Raw genomic sequence first — 25,372 nt, forward strand, 5'->3', positions numbered from 1 at the left:
AATTGAATGCTTTAATTGTACGCCAACCTGAATTGTAAAAAAAGACATTAAATTTTTTTTATGTGCCATTTTGCATCGCAACTCAGAGAGTGGCAGCCTGTCACCGACAAACGACAACAAAAGGTCATTTCGGATAAAACTGACAAACACCGTGTCCAGCCAATAATATGATGCGGTTTGGATCACGTCGCGCGTGTTTACTTCCGCGGCATGAGTTCATTTTGCAGGTTAGCATATAGCCAACAACTCGGTGGAGCTGCTGCCAAGCCTTTATCATGGCCAAACAGCTAAAGTTGTAAGCGAGTTTTCCGATGGAAATATATTGCACATTAATGGACGCTTGACTATCTCGAGTGACACATTCAGCAGAAAAGTCGTTTGAAGCAGAATGAGAAGTGAGGACAGATGTGAAAAATTAGGTCAACTTGAAGTCAGATTTGTGCAGATTCTAGTGTCATTTATTTAGATATTTTATCCACAGATATGAATCATTACATTTTATTAGGACTAGATCATTTATGGCTAGTAGACACATACCTGTCAAGGTATACGTTTTTTATCATTTCAAATTGTGTACGCTGTGTAACAACCTTTGTACGGGAAAAAACGTTTTCTTTTTTTTTGTTTTAAATACGTTTTTACGATCTCATTTTACCCATTTCGGCTGTAATCCGGAACATTTCTGTTGCCGGTAGCAGAGGAAAACAGCATCGCCAATTGCTAAAATTTTCAAGCATGATATGCGCACGTGCATTCCCCTTTCACCCGTCCGCCTTTTCACCATCAAAAATATAGCAAGCAAGGTACCCCGACATGCACCTGCTCATGGCAGGTGTTCTACTGGTGTGAGCCCGTTGCCAGCATTAGTGATGTTGCTCACACTGATCCTCTGTATGCCAAGACGTATGAAAAATTGGAGGGAACGTTGGTCGTCACTGCATTTTTCATTGGAATTGAAGTTTTTAAATGCAAAATGGATGACTCTGTGAATAGCAGGTCACTGTGTCTATGACAGTCGCCGGCCGAGACAGAGTTGCTTGCGCTGGGGGTCCTTAAGAGCTCCAGCAGCAGATGGGAATGGCCACATGCCTCAGTATATCTGTTTCGATTAGTTCAATTGATTAGTTTTGAGAGTCAGTTTGTGATACTCAACTGAGAAGCAGCAGAGTGGCGCAGCAGAAGCGTGCTGGGCCCATAACCCAGAGGTCAGTGAATTTAAACCATTCCCTGCTACTTAAAGCCTGTTCATTTGTTGAAGAAGCAAACCTCCTCACTTTCAAGTGTTGTCGTTGCTGTGAAAAACTGATCTTGACAATAATTAATTCTGTAAAAGCTACCATTTCTCTCTTCACCTTCTTCATAAGGATGCCCACCAATCAAAAATCGGATCAGAATTTATGGGAAATTGGGACCGACCGCGTCACGTCTCGTAGAGTCTACGAGAAGCTGTGGATGTCCTGCACCACCGACTCCACCGGTGTGCACAACTGTCAAGAGTTCCCGTCCCTGCTGGCTTTGAACGGTGATCGGCGCCCCGCCTTCGCCTAGACTCGCTCGCCTCCGCCGCGCCGAACTCGCTCGCCTCCGCCGCGCCGAACTCGCTCGAGTCTCGCTCACTGGCTCGCCTCCTCCGACCAGGTTACGTCCAAGCGTTCCACGCCTTCATGATCGCGTCGGTGGTGATGGGCACCTTTGGCCTGGTGGTGGCGCTGGTGGTCCTGGTACGCTTTCAAAATCACCCAGGACTTCTTCGACCCCTTCTACCCGGGCACCAGATAGGATGGTACCGCCGGCGGGAAAGGGCGGGGAGTGCGCTGACGCCGCCCCCCCCCCCCCCCTTGATTTGTGTCTTTTTCTACCATTTTCTTCCAACCATGCACAATAAAGCAACTTGTTCAACACACATTTATGTTGGATGCATCAATTTTTATGTTATTAGCATGTTCAACGGCTTCCCTGACAGCGTTATTCAAGTTTTTGGGCGCTTGCATTTTCTGACGGCGAGTTGACGCGGAGGTCAGACCGCATTAAAAGAGGCCCCAAACAAACGCCACAGACCGGGATCGCACTACACGTCTCGTGTTTTCCCTTCAAAGTGTCCCATTTCGACGACGGACCCCGACCTTTTCGCCGAGGCTGGCGTATGGCGCGGGGATGGACGGCCTACGCAGCTTGACTCTGAACGGTCGCAAGTGTAAAAATGACTAGTGGCGGACGGCGTCGTCCAGAATGTCCGCCTCGGCCTCGATGGACACCACGTGATGACCCGGAATCATGGCGAGGCCCAGAACTCGGGGTTCCGTCTGGGAGAAAGTGTCTGGAACGACAGAAAGGAGGAGAAAGCTGAACATCCAAGATGAAGAACCTGCTTGGGGCTCAGGGTTGGGCTCCCAGTCCCACCTGCGGATTTGAGGAACTCCTGAGCCGAGCCCAGGATGACGTTACAGTCCCGGTCCGTGCAGAGGAAAAGGCCCACCAGGGTCCGGCCGTCGGTCATGCGGATCCTCATGTTCTTGTTCAGGAGGCCCTGGAGCTTCTGCCTGGCCAAGGACGACGTATCGCCATGGTCCTAATAGTGTGTATGTACACACGCGCGCACACGAACAATGTTGAAGGGACATCCAGTTAGACAACAATCGAGTAAGTAACAAGTTTGAATTCAAATACATTTCGCCCACCCTCCCCATCCAAGAAATCCGCCATCTCCTACTTCCCGGACCAGCAAAACCAGTCACCAAACACAACGAATCCATCAGCACCCTGCTGGCTTGAGTGCTGCTAAACGGCGACGGTGTCTCGCTTCACGGGATTGCGGGATTTTTCTTTTTTACATATATTGAAAACGCCCCGAAATAACTTGTTTTAAAAGAGAAAATGAACCTAAACGAAGCAATGCTCCGTTCTCCTCGATTGTTGCCATTTGGGCATCTTCTTCCTTCTTCCGTGGCTTCCAGCCGGAAGCATTTGGCAGACGGACGGGCGGGCGCTTGCCGACCAGCGCCCCTCTGTGGTCACAGGACGCAAGGGTCAATACTTTCAAAGGGGGTTTCGGCAAAACTCAACGGATGCATGGATTGTGGGTTGGACTTCCTGCCGACAGAGAGCACAATGGACTCTTTCACTACCACTGACGGCGACAGTCGTCCAATCGTGGTGCTCTGTTTATCCTTCTGCCGTGAACGAGTAGACGATGTCCGGAAATTGATATAAATAATTATCAAAAATTAAAAATCCCTTATTCGTGTATGACGTCCCCATTAAAACCAGGCCTATAATCATGATTTTGTCAGCGTTTCGGAACAGGCACTTAAGAGGACAAAATCCCATTTTCATAGAGAGACTGTCATCTATCGGATTTGGTCGGTATTGCCACAACCGAGTAGCCTTTTTTTCCTTTTTTAATCACACACAAACACCCCAAAAATATGAATGACTCATTTGTATCAAGTTTGCGCATTTTTTGTGTGTTTTTAAACAAGGTTCATGTCTTATTTAAATGGAGTAACCACAATAAACTCATTTAAAACTGAATAATCAAATTAAAATTGAGTTAACTGTGGTTACTCCATTAATGTAATCAATATTTAATGAATAATCAACATGTACTAACATGGATTTGCAACAATCTACTGTGAACATTTAACTACAAGTGGTATTATATTCAAATCTACTGTGTATGTCTTCCTATTTTGTTCAAAACTGTCAACCAAATGCACCTCGCACGAAATTCTAAGGGTCAAAATTAAAATAAAAGGTTACAATAACATCGATGTGGATTTAGTAATAAGATTTTGGTAGGAAAAAAAGTGGGAAAGCACTGGACGGCGCCCGTGGTTCGATCCCAGTCCGGGATTGAGTAGAAGCGAATTCTGAGAGAGGATTGAATCTAGATGAAGTAACCACTGAGCTAAACCAGTGCGAGATTGAATGGGAAAGTCACTATTTATATAATCAAACACAATAATAAGCAAAGTAGATTCCGAGATAGTACGTATATGTTTGTGGACCTTTGATTGTTTTTATTTTAAAATGTGATTCCTGAATCGCAAAAAGTATTTGTTATCTTAACGTTGTTTTAGTACTTTAATCACTCAGTTGAAAACTAAAGGACGAAAAAGAACGTTCAGCTGCAGTAACTGCCCATAGCCTCAAAATGACGCTATTGGAACAATCTTTAGGATCAAAATCTCACGCTATTGTCTGCACCATCTTACTTGAAGCTAATTAGTACTTTAATTCTGCCTGAGACTTAATACCTCAAAATCATTTATTTGTTAAAATAGCCACAATACAGAAAATGAAAGATTTTTTAAAAATTGAATTGAATGAATAGACTTTAAGGTTTTTATTGTCATTATACAAGTATAATGCGATTTAAAGCTCCACCACGAAGTGCACAAATACACCAACAAACAGACAAACAAATTATCAATAAATAATCAATAATTACACTTAGGTTCTGTTTGTAAGTAAGTAGGACATCGACCATCCATTCCATTTGATATATTTTTCCATGGGGTTTTAACCTGAGAAACGCATGAATAAACAATTTAAACAACCTATATTGTAATTATTCCATTCACTTTAATACATTAAAATATAAAAGGAAGGAAAACCATATGCTGTAGATACATAGTTTCATAGCTAGGCCTCCAAGTTTAATATTTTAGACAATGGAAATATTTCTGTTGTCAGCCAGTATGTGACGGTGAGTAAACAAACGAATTGTTGTCATCTGGAAATGATGTCACATAGTTGCTGATGGCTGCTGTACACGATGAACAAAACATACTTGTCTTTGTTCATTTTCTCCCATTTCCTTTCCAAGATTACCTTAATAATAGTGTCATATATAAATCTTCATCACTTGATGGAAAACCTTGCATTTAATCGATGATGAGGAAGACTAAAAGCACTTCCGAACACAAATTGCCAAACTTCCGCCATAGAATATGTAGAGCATATTCCTTGCTTCATGAGTGACACCTAAGCCGAAACTTTCGCCGATCACATGCCATGCGTTGCCAAATCTCTTGTCCATGGAGTCCTTGACCATCTTTGCTCCATCCTCCTTGTTATTGGAACACTTTTCAAAAGCTGCGGATACACGTGGCTATGGCCTCCTCCTTCATTTCCTCGGTTTTGGTTAGGAAAAACCTGGATAAACGTATCCGGGTTTTTCCTAACCGAAAACCCTGGATGACCAGTGAGACACAGGCACTCATTAAATGCCGTACAATACAGCACTGCCAGAGCAGACCTGAAGAGAGGCACTAAAAAGGCCAAGGCAGCATATACAGACGCTCCCCTACTTACGAACATTCAACTTACGAATATTCAACTTACGAACAACGGTAATTACGAACATGTCTGCAAATTGCGTTTAAGTCGAAAAATGTTCGTAAGTCCAATTATGTATTTTTTCCCGAGTAGTGCTTCTTTCCGCCGCTAATACGCCTGGCGCTGTGAGGGCTCAGCTCACCCAGCATCTACCTTCTTCGTTGCAATGCGGAAGTGCGTGAACGTATCTCCAGTGCGCAAAGAACCTTTTTCACTTGTATCATTAAATACCTCGTGCATCCATTATTGAATATGGTTGGTAAAAAGCGAAAGGCTTCTATTGAGGGAGTTGCAAGGAAGAGACAAGCCATTTCATTTGAAACGAGTGGCAATAATAACGAAGCTTGATGCACGTGAGTGGTGAGCGTTTCACGGGCATACAACTTGAATCGTTCGACTGTCAGTACCATTTATAAACAGAAAGATCGAGCAGCAGGACCCAAATATTGAACGTTGCACAAAGTTTGCAAATCAATGGAATGATGCCATACAGTGCTACCGCATCATTTATGATGAAAAAAAGAAGAAAACTGTGCAACCGTTGTTAGATCGCTTCTTTCGGCCAGTTTCTAATACAAAAATCTCTCTCTCTCTATACAGTACTGTACATATTCTCTCCATTTCATTAAATGTTTTTTTCAGTACAAACCAGTGCGTTACTTATACAAGCCTTAAACAAACAAATTCACTTATATAAACCTTCAATATACTTATATAGGCCTTAAACATAAATTATAATACAAAATATAGCACTTAATCAACTTACAAACAAATTCAACTTATGAACAATCGCTCGGAACCTAACTCGTTCGTAAGTAGGGGAGCGTCTGTACAAGGAAAATTGAGGAGCACTTCACAGAAAATAACCCAAAGAAGATGTGGCAGGGAATACGACACATTACCAATTATAATGACAATGACAATAATAAGGTGTCTGTTAACGCAGATGCCTCACTAGCAGAGGAACTGAACCGTTTCTTTGCCCGCTTTGAGACTGACAAATCAGACTCAGTCTCAACACATCCACCACCTTGCAGCAGTACACTGAAGCTTCAGGAACATGAAGTGAGACAGGTACTGCGGACTGTGAACACATAGGAAGGCTGCTGGCCCTGACAGAGTACCTGGGAAGGTGCTCAAAGCCTGTGCTGACCAGCTGACTGGGGTTTTCACAAAGATTTTCAATTGTTCCCTGCAACAATCCATCATCCCATCCTGCCTGAAATCTGCCACCATTATCCATCCCTAAAAAGCCAACCATTGACAGCCTGAATGATTATAGGCCTGTTGCACTTACGCCTGTGATCATGAAGAGCTTTGAAAAGTTGTTCGCCCGCCATATCAGGGATACAATCCCTCCCTCAGTTGACTCTCACCAGTTTGCTTACAGGCTTACAGGCTTACAGCAAACAGGTCCACTGAGGACGCCATCGCCGTAGCTCTACACACAGCACTGAGCCACCTGGAGCACCATGGGAACTACGTGAGGATGCTTTTCATTGACTATAGCTCAGCCTTCAACACTATAATACCGGACATTCTGGCTGACAAACTCTCCCACCTTGGACTATCCTCTTCCATCTGCTACTGGATTAAGAACTTCTTAACTAACCATCCACAAACTGTTAGACTTGGTCCCCACCTCTCTTCCTCCATTACAATGAGCACTGGCTCCCCTCAAGGCTGTGCACTGAGTCCTCTTCTGTACTCCCTGTATACATACGACTGTACACCAACCCACCAGTCTAATTCCATCATCAAATTTTCCGATGACACCATTGTGGTCGGACTCATCTCAGGGGGGATGAGTCTGTCTAGAAAGATGAGGTCAACAAACTGTCTTCGTGGTGTTTGGTGAACAATCTCACACTAAACACCACGAAAACTAAAGAAATAATCCTGGACTTTCGCAAACGCAGCACAGATCTGGCCCCACTCCTCATAAATGGAGTATGCGTAGACAGGGTCCAGTCCTTCAAATTCCTGGGGGTCCACGTCACGGACAAGCTCTCCTGGTCTACCAACACCACAGCAGTGGTGAAGAAGGCCCAGAAACGACTCAAATTCCTGAGGGTACTCAGGAGGAACAACTTGGACACTAAGCTTCTGGTAACCTTCTATAGAGCCACTGTGGACAGCATCCTGGCATACTGTATTACAGTGTGGTACGCTGGAAGCACGGCAGCAGACAGAACAGCCATGCAGAGAGTGATCAACACCGCCAAGAAGATCAACGGCTGCAAAAACAATAATTTTCTAATGAAGATGTGATAGGATGAGCTACCACTATATCTGCAATAGTAGTTTGACACACATGCTAAAGCACAACAAACTATTGGGCGGTTCCACTCCATTAAGCAGCCAATCAAGTTGCAGCAGCTATTTTATGCAACCAATCGCGTTGCAGTCCCTGTATTAGGCAGCCAGGGGATTGAAGCAGCGTTGTGATATAATATGAAGCAGGGCCTACATACATCCTTTGGGTTTAAAATGTGTTGTACTTAATGGGGGTGTAGTGAAATTAGTAATTAGACCAAATGATCCATTGGCATTTATTACTAGCAGAGGTAAATTTGATATGATTACTATTGGGGGAAGCTAGTCATTTCACTCATTTAACTTAGAAATTCTATGACCACAATGGGAGAAAGTAAAAAGATTTTGAACAAAAGAGGGGGTTGCACCATTCCTAGAGATACTGCAATACCAAGTTGATGCGTGGAGTAGATAATTTAAATGTATGGTCCTCAAATAGATAACATATCAGATATTAAACTGATGAAAACAGATACTACACTTGATCTTAGCCAAAAGACCAAGAAGTGATAACACTTAAACTGGCACGAAGGACGGCTTCAATCCAGACAATACAGCCTAAAGTAGTGGTACGCGTTGGATGTCAAAAGTAACAGACATTTATACAACAAACTACAACTATACACGTTTAGTATGATAACAGGGAAACTGCTGACGTGTTTATACATTTTAATGTAAAGAATGTTTGGAAATGTAAGGCTCGGTTGGTCACGTGAGTCATGATAGAATCCCTTTATCCTCATTACACAGTTCCTCAGCAGCAGAATTAAACCACCAGTGATATTTGATATCCATAAACACATTACATATTTTAATTGAGCAACTGCGCTCCTATTCACGCTATTAATGTAAAGAAACTTCATGAATCTTCCACATGATCCACCCTGGACCAAAATAACTTTATTGTTACATTCATAGTGAAAAGTAATCTTGAACAATCAGAGTACAATGCAATTGATTTTGTCAATGATGCACAAATTTACTTTTTTTGAAATATGCTGTGCTGAAATGCAGTTTACGGAAAGTGTAGCATTACCACCAATGGATGGTCACGTCTTGACTGATGGTTTTCAGTTCGTTTTATTACATTCCGTTTGTTCATTTAAAAAAATAAAAATAAAACATCCAACCACCGTGAGAAATTGTGCCGCTTCGGTGGGTTCTAAGCTATAAAACTGACTGACGAAACCGCTCCGTGATTCACGCGTCAACTGTTGCTACAACGTTTTGGACCTTCTCAATAAAAGTCAAACACGGAATATGAGTAATCTGCAATTTAGAAATAATTTTCAGAATAGAAATGGCAGTCAATTGAGCTGGAAATGTCTCTTTGTATTGCCGAGTCAGTAAGTCTGCTGTAGGCCAGTGACAGTATGGAGCTGAAGACACGTCTAAAGGTTTTGATCTGGCGCTCCCACACTGCCTGCATGGCTTGAATGGGGCACATTCATCATAAGGTCACACTGTCTTGTGAGACAGAAATGTGCTGTCTGTCAACGGTGAGTTCTTGCAGGGGCGCCTTGAATTCATTCTTGTCACCAGCAAAATTGGTTCCTTGGTCGCACTGGATTTGCTGGACAGCCCCTCTGATGGAGATGAAGCATAGCAAGCCATTTATAAAAGTCAGTAGACATGTCTTCTAACATCTCCAGATGAATAACCCGTGAGCAAAAGCAGGTGAGGAGCAGGCTGTAGCGTTTGTTCCGTTTTCTTCCTTCCGTCATGATGAAAGGACCAAAGCAGTCCATCCCACAATGTGAGAATGGAGAAGAAGCTTCAGTCCGTTCTCCTGGCAAGTCGCTCATTTGCTGTCCTTCTGGTAGTCCTCTAATTCTGCGACAGGTGATGCACTGGCGAATGAATAAAGATACAGCTCTACTCATGATTGGTATCCAATAGCCACCGGATCTGATTTTGTTGGCTGTAAAGCGCTTGCCTTGGTGTTGGGTCTTTTCATCTTGCGCATACACGTCTCCGTCTTTCCATCGTAGGAATCTTAAATAGTCTCAATCCTGCTCTTCCTGTGAGATTGTTAATCATGTCTGGCCCTGGAAGGAGGTGTTCATTCAGGCTTGTGCCGCTACACTTCACAGAGCAGTCAAACACAATGTGCAGTTTCAGTTTTTTTAGGGTGATATACGCCGTTGTGGGGTATATACCACCGTCCTCTTCTACTTCCTCCACATCACCTCTCTCACGGACACCCACACAGGAACAGTCAGAGGTTTTGTTTGCTTGGTCTCCAATTGTGACGTTGAGCGGCATGGCTGGTGTGGAGTCATCTGGAGTGATCACCAGTACTTCTCTTCCTTCGCGTGGTTTTATAGTTCTCATCATGGAGACAGGTGGGGTGTCTCCCCTTGCATACATTCCAAGTTAGTCGATGACAGCAGTCTTTGGCTTGGTGATTTGGCTTGAGACATCCAAAACATTGCCTGTTCTCCTTTACATGTTGTCGTTTTTCCTTTATTGTTTTCTCTTTGAAGTCTGGGCATTTGGGTAGCTGATGTTTATTACCTTTGCAGCACGTGCATGGGGTTTTTGATTTGCTATTATTTGCTGGATTGTCAAGGTCTGCAGCAGTAGTTTGTGTACGCAATACATTTGCTTTCTTTCTCTTTAGTTCTCTTATGCATTTCCTTTCGTCAGATGTGCTGGAGTGAAGTGCGTATAATGAAGTGACTGGATTGCAGGCTATCTCTGCTTCTAGAGACACAAAGTGTGAGAATTCTCTGAAGTCAGGAAAATCGCTGCCATCCATGAGGGCTACGGTGACCTCGCGGGTCCAATGTGAAGTCAGCCAGTCAGGGATTTTAAGCATCAGATTCTGGTTCTCTTGACAATCATTTAATATTTCAAGGCCTCGGACATGAGGCATCACTTGTGAGCAGGCATTCAGGAAATCAGAGAATGTTCTTAGTCCCTCCGCATCTTTAGGCTGTATTTTGGGCCACCTTGAAAGTTTGTCCCGAAATGCACGCAGAATCATAAATGGCTGCCCGTACCTTTAGTCAATCTTACACCACGCATCACTGTAAACCTCTTCATCATTTGTATAGAAAGTGCCCTCAAGGCATGCTTGTGCTGTGCCACTGACATATTTCTTAAGGTAGTACAGTTTATCTGATGGGGCAATGTTCCTTTGGGCGATGAGAGACTGGAATGAAGCTCTACATTCAATGTAGTGGATGGATCACCACTGAAAATTGTGGGAGTTGGAAAAGACAGTCTGTGGCTATGCTTTCTTGGATTGCTTGGGCTCGTTTGGAAACATCTGTAGGGTGGGTCAGATTATCACTGAAAGTTGAGTGTTTGTTTGGATGCATGGGTTGAAGAGGCAAACTTAGCTGTTGATCTCTCTCTCATACGTTGCAAATTTGGCGTGTAGTGCTTGCATGTCTTTCAGTGCTTGTAGGCATTCTAAGTGAGCACGCTGTATTTCCAAATCACTTTTATGTTGCTTTATCATCAATCAATTTTTTTTGCTCGACTCAGAACGATGACTGACTTGTGACAAAGATGCAGTTCCATGTATTAAGTGTGCATATTCTTGCATTAGTAGCTGATGAACATTAAGCTAGGCATTTTTCCCATTAAATTCTCCACTTGTAGACAGACGCTCTGAAGTTCATTTAACAAAGTCATGACTCGCTTTCTTAAGTCCTCATTAAGGTTTGATATTTTCTTCATTCCATTGTTTGTCATCCACCATGTTGGCCAAGTCTGACTCAGAAATGTCTTTAACGTTTCTCTGGCTGCTTTGATTTTAATTTTCCATCGGTCATATGGTCTCACCAAACGCCTCTCCTTTTTATTTATTTCCTCCATTTCATATTCTCGCATTTTCTCCGTAGTTTTGGAATGGCGTTCTGGACGACGAGGTGAGTTTAGCAGTAGCCCTGCACATTCATCGTCTTCATCCTCTATTTTTTCTTGAAGTTCGGTTAGCCGTTTCTCATTACTTTCAATTTGTTCCTTGAATTCTTGTCTAGACTGTTTCACGTTCTTCATTTAGCAACTGTCTGTCATCTTCAATTTCTACTTGTAGTTATTGATCAGTTCTTTAATGTCATCAATTTTGTTAGCTAGGAGTTCTGTCTTTATGTTACTGTGTCCGTTGACCACCACACTTGCTAGCAACTCACTGACGTTTTCTTTTCCATCCGTAGGTCAGCAGCTCGAAGCAGGTGCGGGTAATTTCTCACGGTGGTTGGATGTTTTGATGAACGAACGGAAAATAATAAAATGAACCGAAAACCATCAGTCAAGACTTGACCATCTATCGGCGGGGATGCTACAGTGAGAAATTGTGCTGCTTTGGCGGGTGCTAAGCTATAAGGCTTACTGACGAAAGTCCTCCCCGGTTCACGTTGACCACCACACTTGCTAGCAACTCACTGACGTTTCCTTTTCCATCCGTAGGTCAGCAGCTCGAAGAAGCAGGTGCGGGTAATTTCTCACGGTGGTTGGATGTTTTGATGAACGAACGGAAAATAATAAAATGAACCGAAAACCATCAGTCAAGACTTGACCATCTATCGGCTGGGATGCTACAGTGAGAAATTGTGCCGCTTCGGCGGGTGCTAAGCTATAAGGCTTACTGACGAAAGTCCTCCGCGGTTCAGGCGTCATCTGTTGCTTCTAAGTTTCAGACCTTCAAAATAAAAGTCACGCACGGAATCTTAACATGTACATTTATGGAAATCTTAGTAATATAATCAAAACACTAAGAAAGAAACAATAATAAATATGACAATTCCTGAATTAGGTCATTTGCGTCATTGGTCAACGCTTCTAACGACACATTTGTGTCTTTTAAGTGGATCCTTATGACAAAATCTTTGGCAAAAGGATTTCTGACCAATGTGGGTTATTATGTGTATTTTTAAGATATTCCTGTCATGGAATGTGGGACCGCAAATTGAGCAAAAAAATGGCTTTTCTCCAGTGTGGGTTGTTAAGTCTTCTTTACAGGTTCCCCTTCTATGAAAATGTTTGACTACAAACTTAACAGGAAAAAGTTTTTTCACCAATGTCGGTGCTTGTGTTTACTTTTTTCTTTGGAGCTTGGGCCACAAAGTGAGCTGGTCAACATTTTTTCACCAATGTGTGGGTTCTTTTGTGGCTTTTTAGTTTGATTTTGGTATCAAATCTGTGGCCACGACTGAACAGACAACCCCATTTTCTCCAGTGTGGGTAATTAAGTGTTGTTTTAAGCTTCTCTTATGGGAAAATGTTCGATCACAAACTGAGCACGAAAATGGTTTTTCACCAGTGTGGATTCTTGCGTGATTATTTAAATTGCCCTTCTCTGCGAATCCTCTACCACAAACTTGGCAGGAAAATGGTTTTTCACCAGTGTGGGTTCTTGTATGTATTTTTAAATTCGTCAATTGAGAAAAAGCCCGACCACAAACTGAGCACGAAAATGGTTTTTCGCCAGTGTGGGTTCTTGCGTGAGTTTTTAAGCTTCCCTTTTGTGTGAAAGTTTGGCCACAAACTGAGCACATAAATGGTTTTTCACCAGTGTGGGTTCTTGTGTGGTTTTTTAAATGATGCTGATGAGAATAGGCTTTACCACAAACTGAACACGAAAATAGTTTCTCACCTGTGTGCGTTCTTATGTGCTTTTTTAATTTGGCTTCAGTAGCAAATCTGTGGCCACAAACTGAGCAGACAAAAGGTTGTTCTCCAGTGTGAGCTATTAAGTGTTCTTTTAAGCTTCTCTTCTGGGAAAATGTTCGACCACATACTGAGCACGAAAATGGTTTTTCACCAATGTGGGTTCTTGTGTGTATTTTCAAATTTCCTTTCTGTGTAAATGTTTTACCACAAACTGAGCATGAAAACGGTCTCACCCCAGTGTGGATCGCCATATGTCTTTTCAAAGTAGACATTTTCCCAAAGGTTTTTCCACACAGAGAGCATTTGCAGAGTTTGTCGCCACTGGGATTTTTCTGAAGACCTTCATTGTCATCATACTCATACAGCAAGCCATCGCTACCTGATAAAGGAGCAATTACATTTTCTGCTTGCCATCCTTCTGTTGAGGTTCTGCCATGCAGCGGGTCCGCCCCGCGGCCACCCAGATCATCTTCCGTCGTCAAGGACTCACCAGGTGACTGGATGACATCTTCCTCCATTTTGATCAGATGTTGCTCTTCTCTCTTGTGCTGTTGAGGGAACTCTGGCTCCTCCTCTTTAATTTGGGGCCAAGTTGAGGTGTTTGAAGGCTCCGGCTTTCTGCTGGCCCTGCCCAGATCATCTTGCCTTTTCAAGGATTCACCAGGTGACCAGGTGACATCTTCTTTCTCCTTTTTTATTTTAAATTGCTCTTCTCTCTCTCTGTCTTGAGGGAACTCTGGCTCCTCCACTTTGATTTGGGGGAGCTCAGCTTCTTTAGACTCAACAGACTCTTGCCCATTATGACCAAGATATTTTCTGAAACCTGTAAAGATACGAAAATAAATTATCTATTTCACGGACTGTCTCTCTAACTAGAAGGCCTTTAGGATTCGATTAAATTAGATAATTCATTTGATTAACGTTTTTTTCCAATTAAAATGACTAAATTTCTTGTTCAGAGTAATTATACGTTAAAATTAAACGGAAGAGGACGCCATACATTCGTGCCGTCGCTCTTATTTTACAAAGAAAAGCACTATTGGTCAGTCAAGTATCTACACTGAAATATAATTTTCTAAATATATTAAAAAAACATTCTTTTCAAGTTAAATGTTAATTTATTTTAAACAAAACATTAAATATTTTCTTTTTTGGTTTTTCATGTTTAAAGAGAATTTTCTTTTATTTCAATTACCGAATTTTCCGCACTATAAGGTGCACCTAAAAGCCTCCAATTTTTTCAAAAGCTGACTATGAGCCTTATAATCTGGTGCGCCTAATACAGTTGTGGTCAAAAGTTTACATGTACTTGTGAAGAACATAATGTCATGGCTCTCTTGAGTTTCCAGTTATTTCTACAACTCTATTTTTTCTCTGATAGAGTGATTGGAACAGATACTTCTTTGTCACAAAAACATTCATGAAGTTTGGTTCTTTTATGACTTTATTATGGGTGAAGAGAAAAAAGTGATCAAATCTGCTGGGTCAAAAATATACTTACATCAGCGCTAATATTTGTTAACATGTCCCTTGGCCATTTTCACTTCAATTAGGCGCTTTTGGTAGCCATCCACAAGCTTCTGGCAAGCTTCTGGTTGAATCTTTGACCACTCCTCTTGACAGAATTGGTGCAGTTCAGTTAAATTTGATGGCTTTCTGACATGGACTTGTTTCTTCAGCATTGTCCACAAGTTCTCAATGGGGTTTAAGTCAGGACTTTAGGAAGGCCATTCAAAAACCTTAATTCTAGCCTGATTTAGCTATTCTATTACCACTTTTGATGGGTTTGGGGTCATTGTCCTGTTGGAACACCCAACTGCGCCCAAGACCCAATCTTCGGGCTGATGACTTTAGGTTATCTTGAAGAATTTGAAAGTAATCCTCCTTCTTCATTATCCCATTTACTCTCTGTAAAGCACCAGTTCCATTGGCAGCAAAACAGCCCCAAAGCATAATACTACCACCACCGTGCTTGACGATAGGCATGGTGTACTTGGGGTTAAAGGCCTCACCTTTTCTCCTCCAAACATATTGCTAGGCATTGTGGCCAAACAGCTCGTCATTTGTTTCATCTGACCACAGAACTTTCCTCCAGAAGGTCTTATCTTTGTTCATGTGATCAGCAGCAAACTTCAGTCGAGCCTTAAGGGGCCGCTTTTGGAGCAAGGGCTTCCTTCTTGCACGACAGCCACTCAGTCCATGGAGATGCAAAACACACTTGACTGTGGACACTGACACCTGTGTTCCAGCAGCTTCTAATTCTTGGCAGATCTGCTTTTTGGTGATTCTCGGTTGAATCTTCACCCTCTAGACCAATTTTCTCTCAGCAGCAGGTGATAGCTTGCGTTTTCTTCCTGATTGTGGCAGTGACAAAACCGTGCCATGCACTTTATACTTACAAACAATTGTTTGCACTGTTGCTCTTGGGACCTGCAGCTGCTTTGAAATGGCTCAAAGTGACTTTCCTGACTTGTTCAAGTCAAGGATTCACTTTTTCAGATCCATGCTGAGCTACTTTGACTTTCCCATTGTAGCGTTTGTGGGCGTTTGCATCCAATGAGCCCTATTTCAATGGCCTCAGAGAAGTCACCTGCTGTAGTCACTCAATCACTCACAAGACGAGGCCATGCTATGAAGCTCATTTCACTGACACAACTTTCTAAGTCACCAAAATTGCTAATTCGTGTTGTTATATGTATATTTTTGACCCAGCAGATTTGATCACTTTTTCTGTTCACCCATAATCAAGTCATAAAAGAACCAAATTTCATGATTTTTTTTTGTGTGACAAAGAAGTATCTGTTCCAATCACTATCAGAGAAAAATCAGAGTTGTAGAAATAACTGGAAACTCAAGAGAGCCATGACATTATGTTCTTCACAAGTGTATGTAAACTTTTGACCACAACTGTATATGGACCAATATTAAAATTGATATCACGATAAAATAAAAAAAATCTGTCGATATCAGCCGATAGGGTACATCATCCTCTACAGGTCTCGCAACTACGGAAAGCAGCCTGCGACTTCATTTTCCCCCGTGCGCGGTTCATGCTGGGATATGTAGTCCTTTTGTCAATATACCCAGTATGGCGGTGAGCACACTAATTCGGTGCCCGAACTTCAGCCATTAGACTGGTGTCAACAGAGCATTTAAAGTTAGACTGCTAACTATATATTATATATGGATCAATTTTGATCCGCAACAGGTCTCACAACTAGGGTAACTAGCTGGAGACTCAATTTTCCCGTGCGTGGTGCATACTGGGTTTGAGCACTTTAAAAATCGGCGGGGGTTCCCCCCGAGCCTATCCGAGAAGAGTGCGCCGTGAGCGGACTGGGTTGGACGACGCCCCGCTGAATTTCTGCAGCTCCAGAAATTTTGTGGGCGAACAAGGGTGACACATGCCCTGCTGGAATCCTGAGCACCATAATTTGTTTCTAAGCGTGAGCACCACACACATCGGCGGCGTTTTTTCCCCGAGCGTAACCAAGGACACGAGCGGATTGCGTTGGCTGATGCCACGCTGAAATCCCGAGCTCCATAAATTTTTAAAAGTATGAGCACCACACACATCAACGGTGTGTTTCCCCAGTGCCTATCCGACATTTGATGTCGCAAATACAAATACTAGTATTTGTATTTAATCATTAAACGCTGATGCCCCGCTGAAATCCCGAGCTCCATAAATTTTTCAAAGTATGAGCACCACACATCAACGGTGTGTTTCCCCAGTCCCTATCCGACATTTGATGTCGCAAATACAGATACTAGTATTTGTATTTAATCATTAAACGCTGTTTTCGGCTGGATTTGACCGAATTTGAGAGCATTTTGAGCCGTTTGGCTCTGTTCTTAAAATGGCCGACAAGCGACGACGTCGAGCTCTGTTGCCTCACACCGCGCATCGGACATCTAGTCTGTATACACAAAGAATGTGAATTTCCTTTGTCTTCTTTTAAATAAAATACTAGTATAAAATACAATACTAGCATTGTATATACAAATACTAGTATTTGTATTTAATCATTAAACGCTGTTTTAAGATGGATTTCGAAAAAATTCTGGAGCTGCAGAAATTCAGCGGGGTGTCGTCCAACCCAGTCCGCTCACGGCGCACTCTTCTCGGATAGGCTCGGGGGGAACCCCCGCCGATTTTTAAAGTGCTCAAACTCGGGAAATATATGGAGCTCGATAATGAAACTCAGCATGTGTGATTAAAATCCGCCCACGAAGCACCGTTCCCGGGGAGAAACCCCTCCGATGACCGTAGGGATATGATTTACCTACTCGGCGGGCCGGATTAAAAATCCTAACGGGCCGTATATGGCCCGCGGGCCGAGGTTGCAAAACTTGTACACACACGATCCGGGGGCGGGGCGAGCGCGCCGGCGAAACCTCCGCTCGGCTGAAGCTCCGTTCGGTGGAACGTCCATTCGGCGACCTGTCCGTCTGTCGAACGTCCGTCGGCGAAACGTCTTTAGGCGAATCATCCGGCCACGATGCATAGTTATACAAAGACCAGCAGGCAGCGTCAGGCCAGTTACGCAACAATATGTCAACGGATTGTGGATGCCTGGACTCAAGTGTCGGCCAGCACAGTTGTTTGAGCTTTCGCCAAAGCGGGCATCAAGTTCCCAGAATAGCCCGGCTATGACTCTGGCAGTGTGGTGGAGCATAGCATAGCTAGCATAACATACGCTAGCATAAAATACGCTAGCATAACATACACTAGCATAAAATGCGCTATCATAACATATGCTAGCATAGTGTCATGCTAGCGCCCTTTGGGCCGGAGCGCCTTATCTATGGGCAAAAAACAGAACATACACCCACAACTGAGATGACGCCTTTTCAGGCGGTGCATCACATAGGTGTGAAAATACGCTAATCATGCTGGCCTAAGCCTTTATTTTTTTATGGGGCATACGTAACGACGTAGGTCGTATATTATAATATTGAAATATTTTAAATAGTATTATTCAAATTGTACACCCCGAGGCTCCTCCCTATGTTAGTGACTTTATACTCACAGAATTGCAAGTGTGATGTGGCGTCGCGGTTAACTGATGGTGGAGCCATGAGGTTCTCTGCCGGGAAACTTGCTGTTGAGCTGCTGCAACTGAGAGGCTCTGCCCCACTGCTGGCCCCACTCGGACATTCATCTTCACTCCTCAAGGGCTCAACAGTGCACATGGGGACATCTATCCCCTCCTCTTTAACATATAGAGGGACTTCCTCTACCTTTATGAGGGGACGCTGCTGCTCCTCAATGTGGAGTTTCCCAACTGTAATGAAATACTCCTCTTGTTCCTCCTTAATGCTTTCGAATTCTTCATTGTCTTCATCTTTCATGGGAGCTGACTTCTGGTGCTCAGTTTGATGCATTTGACTGACATCTGAAACAGAAAGATTAAATCTGATTTCTTTATTTGCAATCATGTGTCCCCAAAATGATTCACCACTTAAGAAATATTTCTCCAGGGCCATTTAGTACTCATTCATCACTTGTCATCTACTACAAAACTTGGTCATTCAAATTGCTCACCATCACATTTCAATCAGGATTCACTTTAACTTTCGTTGTGAGGGTCAAACAAATAATTTATTTTGCATCACCTCTTTGCCATTTTTAGGGTACTTACAGGTCACTTCCTATAAATTTTGGACAATTTCTTATTGGTTTTGAGGGACTTTGTGGGATGCTTCTTGTTTGTTTGACGATTTTTGGGGGCATTTTCAGGCTACTCACTGTTAGGTTTGGGGCATTTTAAGGGTTTCTTGATTACCATATTTTCACACCTATAAAACGCATCGTGTGATAGGGCGCAGTCTCATTTGCGGGTATATTTTCTGTTTTTTTCAATACATTGGACGCTTCGTCCGATAAGGCGGTAGCATGACACTAGGCTAGCGTATGTTATGCTAGCTGCTAGTGTACCTATGTTATGCTAGCCGCTAGCGTATGTTATGCTATTTGCTAGCATATGTTATGCTAGCTGCGAGCGTATGCACTAGCATTTTTTTAAAGGCAGCACGAGCAAAACTAAGTTTGATAATGCTTTATTGAGATAAAAGGTACACTCTGATATAAAGTTTAACATGCTAGGCTCCAATGTCAGTCAGAGTTGTGTTTTCCGGGAACTTGATTCCAGCTTTGGCGAACACTCGGACAGTGCTGGCCGACACATGAGCCCAGTCTTCCACAATCCATTGTAACTCGCAACATGCATCACTCCCAAACCTTTGATTTTCCTCGCTGTTATATCGGCATCAACAATTCATTCCAAATCGTCAGGTAACTCGTGCGACGCTGCGATGTTGGCCATCCGTTAGTGTTGGAATAATGATTAAAACCTTTTAAATCATTATTAGTAATATTTAATTAAAATAGGAAAACATCTTTCAACATAACTGCTTACAACTTGCAAGGAGGTGCCTTGTGACGTCGTCTCAGTCCACAAGGCATTCTGAATTGCAGTAACTGAATCATTGTATTTAATCGCGACACTCGAAAAACATGTTTATTTAATCAGTACAATAACACCCTAGATGGCTAGAAAAGCTTTTGTAGCTTGACATAAGGGGGAATCGCCCGTTTTTTGGCCATATATCTGCATATAGATTGAATATATAACCTCCCCCTTTTTTGAGGCATGAAATTTACCATGACTCAAAATGGCAGCCCTCCTAGATAAGTCTTTTGTTTTTGTTTAGTCCCCCAAGTTCCCAAAATTTCCCATTACAGAAATAAAAAAAAATTCATTTGGCAAAATTCTTTTCTTTTTGTTTCTGTCCTACTCTGCCACCGCCGTCCTCGAAAGGCTTATCAGCGATATCAGAAATATTCCACCTTGATATTAGAATATTTATATATCTTGGTGGCCAGCCAATTAAAACACAAAAGACAGACACTCATCCACGCTCGCACTCATACTCAAGGAATTTAAAGTGCTCCCCCAATCCACAATTTTGGTTTGTTGGAGTAAAACTGGAGTACCCAGAGAAAACCTACGAATTCTTGAGGACACCAGGAATACTCCACACTCCGGAAGGTCTGGATCCACTCCGCATTTGTAGATCCTCGAACCGCAAGATTGATGCCTGAAGAAACTAGATAATTAATGTATTAGATTCACATGCCACATATCTAAAAATAGAAATTTGTTCAATTGCCACCGCCCCTTACCCCAGTCAGTCAGCATGTGGACTGCCATGCGAGTGGCTGTGATTAACTACCTGTTCGCCAATAATGCAATAACGGAAAAGTTGTGACACATTGAAACACACACACACACACACCCTTTAAGTATTTTAACCGTTTGTAAAACTTTACCTCCATATTCTGCATTAAGTTACACCCCCTTTCAATGCTATCGAATTTTGCCCATTCTAGTCAACCCATCTACTTAAAGCATTTCTCCAAGGTTGATATTTTATAATTTGGAGATGTTATTTTTTAAACATAGACATTATTTCATCACTTGTTTCACACCATGAAAGGCCCCACCAGAATTTGTTGTAGATATTCCCCTTTATCTAAGCTTGTTATTGCCAATCGTTATCACCGTAACATTCAGGTGTATTAACCCCATAATTGCAATGCAGTAAGTTTTGGCTAAATTCTTAATTTGTATGCCCCTAAAGTAATAGACAGTAACGTCCCAATAGTCATCAATATGACCTATACCAAAGCATATTCCCCCTTAAGCCAAACAGGGAAAGTCTTCTGTGCACTTAAAGACGCTCCATGTTTCTTCTAGGGAAACTATGCCTATCCTTAACCAATTATCTTATCTACCCCAGCCAGGTTCAATTTACCCAACAATTTGGACGAACGCCATGAAATTTCTCATTTCTGCATTGTTAATTTCATGTCTGATCTCTTTAACAACCAAATAACTCTTAATACCTAAGACATAAATTGCAAATCACCCCATACTATGTTTACTTAAGATAAGAGCTATTTCTTATAGCTCTCTGTTACCACAAGAAAAATCTACAATAATTAAATTAGAGAAATCCACCTTTTACTAGGCATTTCCTAATTACAATTTTCAATGCTTAATAAAGGACCCACAAATTGTCACCAATATGTCATAATATTGTAAAAAAAATTCCATTCATTTTTCTTTAACCAGCCAATCTCCTATATTAAAGTATTTTGAACAATCCAACCATTCAAAAACAGTAATAATATCGTTGTATCCTCCAAAACTAGCTCTCTTCAATTAAGAGCCCTTTGAACTTCACAAAACAAAAAAATAAAATAATAATAATAGTATTATTCCCAATTCCAAAGCTTTTACCAAATCAATCTCTGCCAAACAGATTTTCTATCACCTCGAAAGACATTTCTGATTAAATCCCAAAAATAAATGCGAAGATAATCGCGGAACCCTGCATCCCTTGCAGACCATGTTTTGTTCTTATTCTGAAATGTTTAAACGGAAGCGCGCCCTTAGCCGCTGACTGTGACCTTCACGCTCGCTGCAGAAGCAGCATTCTTATCTTTTGTTTACAAATTTCAAAACGCTCTCTTTTTCTTTTTGAGCACAATGCTTCGCCTCCTGTGCCCAATTATTGACATTCCTAAGTGCTCTCTTTTTCTTTTTGAGCACAATGCTTCGCCTCCTGTGCACAATTATAACACTTTTTAGAGAAGACTAAATTAATTACACTCCCGATATCCCACTATATCACAATATTTTGCCAATACCCCATAATCACAATATGCTGCAAGCATAACTATATCATAGCAAAAACCAATTTCTGCCCTCAAGTTCGCTTCAGCACCCCCAAGGCCAATTATGGTAATATTCTCAACGGAAGGGGTCCCCCAAAAATTTTAGTCGCTTGTGCGGTCCGCGCGCATAATATACTGTATTATAATGTCTAACACCATCAAATCAGCCGGACCAAAACAGAGCGCCTCCCCCGCAATCGACGCATTATTTGGCAAGTTTAGAGTATGACAAAAACGCAGTTTTGGCAACTCCGCTAAACATTTAATCGGCCGTTTTGTATTTCTGTTAACCAAAATATTCCCCCTAGCAGACGGGAACGAAACCAGGATAAGCCACAATAAGCCATTTCATTCCAGTACATTGACAGTACATTTAGTTACTATTAACAAAGTATGCCTAGAACTTGGAAATAACCATTTTAATTGCCGTTTTACAACTTTCAGCATCACACAAAAAATTCCAATTGAATTCATTCACAAAGAATGTGATCTCTGGTTTAAAATTAGCTCAACATCCTCATGTTCAAAATCCTCATTCAAATCATTTTGAGCAGGCCTGTCTTGTTTTTACAGACCTTTTTGTCCAGGCAATCACGCGATATATGCCCCAATTCTCCACAAACCCAGCACATAGCATTTTTGAAAACCCAATTTCTATTCTGTCCCCGTCAGCCGAGGAGGCCGCGCTATCTTTTATTTTTTCACACAACGGACCCGTTTTATCACTCTTCTTTCTGTGGAACAAGCCGCCTCGCTTGTTTCTCCCTTCACATATTATATATAGATTATTTCTATGCTTAGTGCGTATTTTATCCTGCAGGTTTTAATATTTCATGCATATTTAAGCTGGCCAGCAAACCCATATTTGTTTATCCATAAATTTAGGTGTTTAACCCTTGTAGCGCTTTAATTTCCACCAATTCAATCTTTACACGGCAGACGTATCTTTGGATCGTCGTCAATAGCCGCTTTACTGTTTGCACCACCCATTTTTGGAGTGGATTTGTGTGTATCCCCGTAGTACCTCTTTTTCCCCGTTTCTCCTTAGGCTTTAACAACTACGCACACACAACCAACGTCGACCACCATATTTTATAGACCACACCGTGTCTACCTGCTAGTGACTAGTATCCGCAGGGTTTTAAAATCGCCATCCCCAGGACGCGAGCCTTACTTCTCAAAATAAGGCCATCGCGTGTGATGCCCTTTGCGCATTTGGAACCCGTCAACAATATGCAGCCATCACACGCGGACTCGGCAGAAATGTCGATAGATGCTCACCCAAAGGATAGTCGTCAACCGATCAGAATTCAGGCGCTGCTGAGAAATAATCCAGCCTGGAAAAGGGATTCTCGCCGTGCACGGTCACTCCAGATATTGAACTGCAGCGTCTGGATTCCTTATCGGTGTGTTGACCCCGGCTACTCGAAGGACCAAATGTTGGAATAATGATTTAAAAGGTTTTAATCATTATTCCAACAGTTAGCAATCTGTTAGCCATATGTTAGCCATATGTTAGCAAAGCTGTTAAATTGTGTTCGATTCATGGCTTCAGTCCATTTTCCAAGCATTCACACCCTCATTGTGCTGTCATTCACGTCAGGCATTTCCTCTGTATAGCTCTAATATGCTGTTTCTTTGAGTATTGAGAGTGTCAAGTGTTTTTGAGGGATAAAAGCGCTGCAACCACACAAGTCAAATGATTGCCACTCCCCTGGTATGTTTTGAATGGATTTACCGTAATGCTTGTAATGCGCAGGGAGGCTAATTTTAGGGTGAACGTCCGCTGGGTTGTTCGCAATAAGTAGCGTGCCGGCAACAAATAAAACCAGTCACTCAAGCGGTCAGGGCCATACAAAAATTGAATTTCGTGTACAGACAAGACGCACCGACCGATTGGGCGCATCGACCATTTTAGAGAACATTTTAGACTTTTAAGTGCGCCCTATAGATGTTAAAATACGGTACTCTTTGGCCACCATTGATGGCGCCATTTTGACTGCAGGAGTAAAATAACGAATGTGACCCCGGACAGGAAATTGAGTAAAGTGCAGGATCACACAACTCACAAAATTCTGGTTTCACAACAGGTGCCAAAAAAAATAAAAGCATTTGATTCTGTATGAATAAGCTTCAAACTAATATTTATTTTTTATCTATAGTTTATTAACAACTACATAGCATTAGTATTGCAAAACATCAAATAGTCATTTAACTAATGGACTGCCATTGACAGTGCTGCCATTCAACTGGGCAGGTTGGCGGCAACAAACAGATGAACGTCTATCATTGTCATTGGCAAGGAATGCGTTAAAGAGCTATTAGTTATTGAGTTAAGAATGTATTTAATAGGAATTTAATCTATTGTCTACAATAGTACAAACTGCTCCAACTTGTATAATTATTAACAATTTATTTTTATTACTTACTTGCCGTATATGTTTTTTTTAAACTACCGGGAAGAGCCCAGCCCGGTGCGTTTTAGTTGTTTAAACTTTCCTATTTTTTTTAGTTTGCATGATTTTGTTTGAATCAGTCAATTGTCTTGGAATCAAGTTTGAACCTTTTTCTGTCCACATGAGAAAATAAAATAATTTGTAATTGGAAGACACCGGCCTGGCTGTTTATTGCAGCGCACACACAAAAATCGCATCTTCTACAGATTAATTGAAAACGAGGAAATGTCAAGTTAATAAAACTAAAATAATAAAAATACTATAGTAAAATAGCACTATGCGTACATCAGCCCTGTATCTGTAGACATTGTAATATATTTTCGAGACATGTAAGTTAAACGTCATCTCACCTGACATTTTGTTGTTTAATGATTGATAATTTTGCCGACGTGTTGATGCCAAATGCCTTGTTTCTTCTCTTTATTAGCGGCTAATTTAGGCTAGGCTAAGCTATACAAGTCGCGAAGTTTCAACGTCCTCCAAAACGATGGGTTCTGGGCATCCCATCAAATGCCCGCCACATTTCAATGGCCAAAAGGTTCATTAAACGCAGATCTGCTCGAGGCCGAGGGGGAAAAAGAATTAAAATAAAGGCTGTGAGCCCCGATTGGGACCGCATTCGGATTGCGACTAATCGCTACTGCGCATGCGCGAAACAACGTCATTTCCTCTCAAGGATGATACATGATCGGTGTAAATCAAGTCAGAGTGTAATGGAAGAGTGAAAGTCCATCAGAAATCACGCGTGGAAATGCTCGCAAGAGCAAAACCGGTAATGTTCCAGGAGGAACTTTTTGACGTCAAACAGGAGTATTCACCCTCAACATGCGATCGTTAATGGGGTGTACATTAAACACTTTAACATGTCACACCAGTGGCGGGCCATCAG

General features: G+C 42.0%; 2 protein-coding genes and 1 pseudogene across 4 annotated transcripts; all 3 read right to left on the reverse strand.

Moving 5' to 3' along the window:
• Positions 1-1,905: 1,905 nt before the first annotated feature.
• LOC144065618 (uncharacterized) lies at positions 1,906-25,143 on the reverse strand. Of its 3 annotated transcripts, XM_077588610.1 has the most exons (7): positions 24,834-25,143; positions 20,297-20,394; positions 18,315-18,680; positions 13,772-14,104; positions 13,515-13,660; positions 2,401-2,569; positions 1,906-2,317 (listed from the first exon to the last, which is right to left on the reverse strand). In XM_077588610.1, the coding sequence occupies exons 3-7, from the start codon at positions 18,667-18,669 to the stop codon at positions 2,205-2,207; spliced, it is 1,116 nt and encodes a 371-aa protein (XP_077444736.1). In that variant the 5' UTR covers positions 18,670-18,680; positions 20,297-20,394; positions 24,834-25,143; the 3' UTR covers positions 1,906-2,204. The 3 variants fall into 3 exon arrangements, with proteins under 3 accessions (XP_077444736.1, XP_077444734.1, XP_077444737.1); XM_077588608.1 differs by lacking the exon at positions 20,297-20,394 and having other exon boundaries at positions 24,834-25,142; XM_077588611.1 differs by lacking the exons at positions 13,515-13,660; positions 20,297-20,394 and having other exon boundaries at positions 13,680-14,104; positions 24,834-25,142.
• LOC144066113 (uncharacterized) lies at positions 4,322-13,505 on the reverse strand (the record flags this gene model as incomplete). The annotated part of the gene is made up of 1 exon (XM_077589460.1): positions 4,322-13,505. A coding segment is annotated over one exon (720 nt), but the record flags the coding sequence as incomplete, so codon positions are not given.
• Positions 8,014-8,167, reverse strand: LOC144066405 (U2 spliceosomal RNA; annotated as a pseudogene).
• Positions 25,144-25,372: the final 229 nt, after the last annotated feature.

The sequence above is a fragment of the Stigmatopora argus genome, chromosome 20, assembly GCF_051989625.1.
Source record: "Stigmatopora argus isolate UIUO_Sarg chromosome 20, RoL_Sarg_1.0, whole genome shotgun sequence".
Lineage (NCBI taxonomy): Eukaryota > Metazoa > Chordata > Actinopteri > Syngnathiformes > Syngnathidae > Stigmatopora > Stigmatopora argus.